The 3,752-nt window shown below is 45.2% G+C and overlaps 1 protein-coding gene across 1 annotated transcript in view; it reads right to left on the bottom strand.

The window, feature by feature from the left end:
- Positions 1-1,188: 1,188 nt before the first annotated feature.
- LOC107299584 (HLA class I histocompatibility antigen, A-25 alpha chain-like) overlaps positions 1,189-3,752 on the bottom strand; it is a gene marked incomplete at its 3' end in the record, with an annotated part of 8,628 nt that continues 6,064 nt past the window's right edge. The window contains exons 2-3 of the mRNA XM_015828949.1: positions 1,875-2,150; positions 1,189-1,316 (exon numbers count right to left, since the gene is read on the bottom strand). Of these exons, the coding sequence (XP_015684435.1) occupies positions 1,189-1,316; positions 1,875-2,150 (404 nt within the window). The remainder of the gene's footprint in view (positions 1,317-1,874; positions 2,151-3,752) is intronic.

Here is a 3,752-nt window from a genome sequence, read left to right as displayed (position 1 = left end):
GCCAAAATCCTCCTTTTCTCCCATCAGCCTGGAGCTCACAGCCACACATCACCTGCAACGTGTGAAAGCCTGTAATAGGAAGGTGATGATGGTTTGGGGATTCCTCAAGATAGACACAGACCCCCTTCCCTGCAGGGATTTTCACCCAGGCAATGACGCCCCCATTTCCTCCCTAGCAATCAAGGGAAAGAAAGCCCCCCTCAGTAACCGCCCTTCTCCCCTCCCTCGACCTGTCTCCCTGAATTTTCCCCCACCCAAGATGGAGCACCTGAACCTCCCCAGGAAAAGGGAAGCTGGAAAAGCCAGCGGAGGATCCCGAGGGAGATCAAGAAAAGAAGGAGTCGCAGAAGAAACGGCGGGACGGAGCCTCTCCCTTCTTTCCTTCTGCAGTTCCTCTGTTGGGGAGACTCTTCGGGGGGAAAGGAAGGGATCCCAGAGAGGGAACATTTGCCTGAATCTGCAGCCCCAAAGAGGGACTGAGAATCTCATGGCCTCAGACAGAATCTGGTTGATCTGCAAAGAAGCTTGCAAGGATCCCTGTGACCATAAATCTTGATCTATTTTCCCAAATATCACCAAGTCACAAGGCTGGCTCCCTTTTTGGGCTAACCAGAAACAAACCATGGCTTTGTACACTGTGGAAATGAAGCCTTGAAGGGCCACAAAGGAATATTTTCCTTAGCAACAGCAGCAAGTGGCCCAATCTGATCTGCTCCCCCCAAAGGATTATTGACCTTTGAAATGAAGTTTGAAGTTTACAGTCTATGCAAGGTCCTGGAGAAAATATTTTGACTTTAAGTGACCAGATTCTGGGATTTAAAAGAAAACTGAATGTTTGAAAAAAAAACCCAAAAGGAAGAGTTGAAATGTTTCTACTTCTGGTTGGGCTTCAGAATGAGGAAGGATGCCAGAAACTCTCAAATCTGAGGGAAAACCACTTGTAAGTACAGTCTGAGTAAGTACAGTCTGTGTAAGTACAGTCTGAGTAAGTACAGTCTGATCCTGCCCTCCAGAGGAGATTCCCTGATCTGCCCAGGGGGAAAAACGGTTCTGGATTTCTGCCCAAGAAGAGTCAGAAGCATCAAAAGCTAAGACAGAAACCGTCTTATTTCAGTTGAAGATGAAATCTGTTTTTGTTCATTGCAAGTTTGGCACAGAATTTAATATTTGTGCTGAAAAAAAAAGCACAGGGATCACACTGAAAAGGCAAGTTTTTATTCTTAGTGTAAGAACGCTGTTAATGCATCTCTCCAGGTCTACGCGGGAAACAATTCTGCCCCATCTCTGAGCCTGGATGTTCAGGGGTTCCCCGAGGCCTGAAAAATAGTTCAAGGGTTCCTCCACTCGTCCCCCCAAAAAGAGGTGAAAGAGAGGGATCTACTCAGCCCAGATGGATCTGAAATTGATCCCTCATTTCTCTGGGGTGGAAACAAACAGAAAAACAGGGACCTGCTTCCCCCAGGATCTCCTTAGGATCCAGCTGCTTCTTTTCCGGGAAGGGAGAGACCTGGGATCCCCTCCCTCCCCCACAGCAGGGGGTTCACCAAGGCCAGGACCCTCCAACTTTCATGGGGGGGAAGGGAGATTTCGGTCTCTCTTTATCTCAGTTTATATCCATATCCACATCCTATCAGTATACAGGGAGATAGAGGGATAACTTTAAAAATGTTTTTATTAACTGCAATTGGGAGAAAACATCAGCTATGGAGGCAACGACAAGCTTATACTGATTTTAAAAAACAGAATAAACATATTAAAAACGTTTTTAAATGTGGGGAAGAAGCCTTTCCTTTGAAGGGACCCCCCTTTCTCCCCCCTCTGGTTCCTGGGGAGGGGATTATGGGGCAGGAGGAGCCACCTGACCCATCACTCACCTTCGCTCTGATTGTAGCGAGTCCTCGCAATCTCCAGGTTTTCTCTGGACGTCTCCTCATTGCTACGTTCTCTCTGGGTGTTTCTGTCCCAGTATTGGGGGTCCTCCATCCCCACCTTCCCGATCCAGGAGACTCGAGGCTGCATCCTCCGGCTGTTGCTGTCGTAGTGAGCAAAGACCTGACCATCCACGTATCCCACAGCGACAAAATGGGGCAGCCCCTGACTGGGCTCCGAGATGGAGGAGTAGAAATACTTCAGGGAGTGCGAGGAGGCGCCTGGAAGGGACCCAGAGGGGCAGAGTTAGGGGGCTCCAGTCAAGGACCCTCATCCTATGGAGGCTCCAATCTGAGGCTCTGGGGGGAAAGAAGGAGGAAGAAGAAGAAGAAGAAGAAGAAGAAGAAGAAGAAGAAGAAGAAGAAGAGGAGGAGGAGGAGGAGGAGGAGGAGGAGGAGGAGGAGGAGGAGGAGGAGGAGAGGAAAGTGAGGGGGGCGGAGGAGGAAGGAGGAGAGGAGGCAGGAGGTGGAAAGAGGGAGCGACTGAGAGGGAAAGAAGCAGCTTTTTGGAGGGCCTGAACTGTTGGAGGGCAGGGAAGGTGGGGTGAGAGAGGAGGGGAAGCTCAGGTCCCCCAAACTTTACCTGCTCCAATTGTGCCCTTCCCCCCTTCCATCAAGGCCTCCCTCAAAGACTCTCCACCTAAAGGCCTAAATGAGAGTTTCTCANTGAATATTCCACCAAATCTTAATCCAAAAAGCTTTAACATCCCTACATGTCCACCAAATGTGATAATAAGTAGCATCCATACTACCACATCTCCAACATTTTGGTTGCAAATTCGGATACATGCAAGACAATTTTTGAGGATCCAAATGCCATCTATAAAACATTTTATAGAAATTTTCCCTTAAGTTCTGTGCTTGAGTGAACTTGACATTTCTTACCCAAATTTTCTCCCAAGTTTCCAGTTTAATTGGTTCTTGGATATTTTGAGCCCATTTAATCATACAATCTTTAACCAATTCCGTTTCCGAATCAAATTCTATCAAAACACTATATATTCTCCTAATATGGGCTCTACTTTGATCTTTAATCTGTTTTATCAAGTTCACATCTTCTAACATTAAACCCAATTTTTGGTCTATATGCCATCTCTCAACAAGTTGGAGATGTAACAACCAGGACTGGAGTACATTATCCTGTTTTAACTCTTCCAATGATTTAATTTAATTTCCTAATTTCTTTATAACTGTAGCCTTGTTCACTTAATAATACTATACTATTTTACATTGCTTTCTGGGCGACCAGTCAACTCTTTGCACCATTACTTTAAATCTTACTACGTTTTACAAGCTCACTAAATGAAAGAACACAAAAAAAACCCCAACCAACCTGACAGCGATCACATAACGTCCTGCTCTCAGCTTCAATACATGACATCAATAACTGAATCCTACTGTGATCCGATTGGCTCATTGCCAAAACAAGAAGACACCCGATTGGCTCTCTAAATACTCATGCTCATTGGCTATAATCAGATGAAGGAAAGCTACCTGATATCAACCTAAGAAAGTTGTACTTCCTTTTTCTGGTTATTTGGCTAGAACTTTTCATAGAACACAGTACTGATAATTGAACAAACTTTGTTGGATTACAACTTTGATGAAATTATCTTTCCATTGATCTATAATTTTATGGTACTATTCTAAAAAAAAAAGGTGGTGTTATTAGCGATCAACCCTCAAAAATAGACTTTTCCCAAAAGGTTTTCACAATTTTGACCACTACTGTAATGGGGGAAAATTAAGGGTGCCTCTCACACTTGACTACAGTTTGGCTAATGGGGGTTTCACCGAAGAATTCCAAGTGTTCCTATTGCCTCA

The sequence above is a fragment of the Protobothrops mucrosquamatus genome, unplaced genomic scaffold (assembly GCF_001527695.2).
Source record: "Protobothrops mucrosquamatus isolate PMUCROS unplaced genomic scaffold, P.Mucros_1.0 scaffold5147, whole genome shotgun sequence".
Lineage (NCBI taxonomy): Eukaryota > Metazoa > Chordata > Lepidosauria > Squamata > Viperidae > Protobothrops > Protobothrops mucrosquamatus.
The sequence above is the reverse complement of the archived record's forward strand: the minus strand, read 5'-3'. Positions and strand labels throughout refer to the sequence as shown.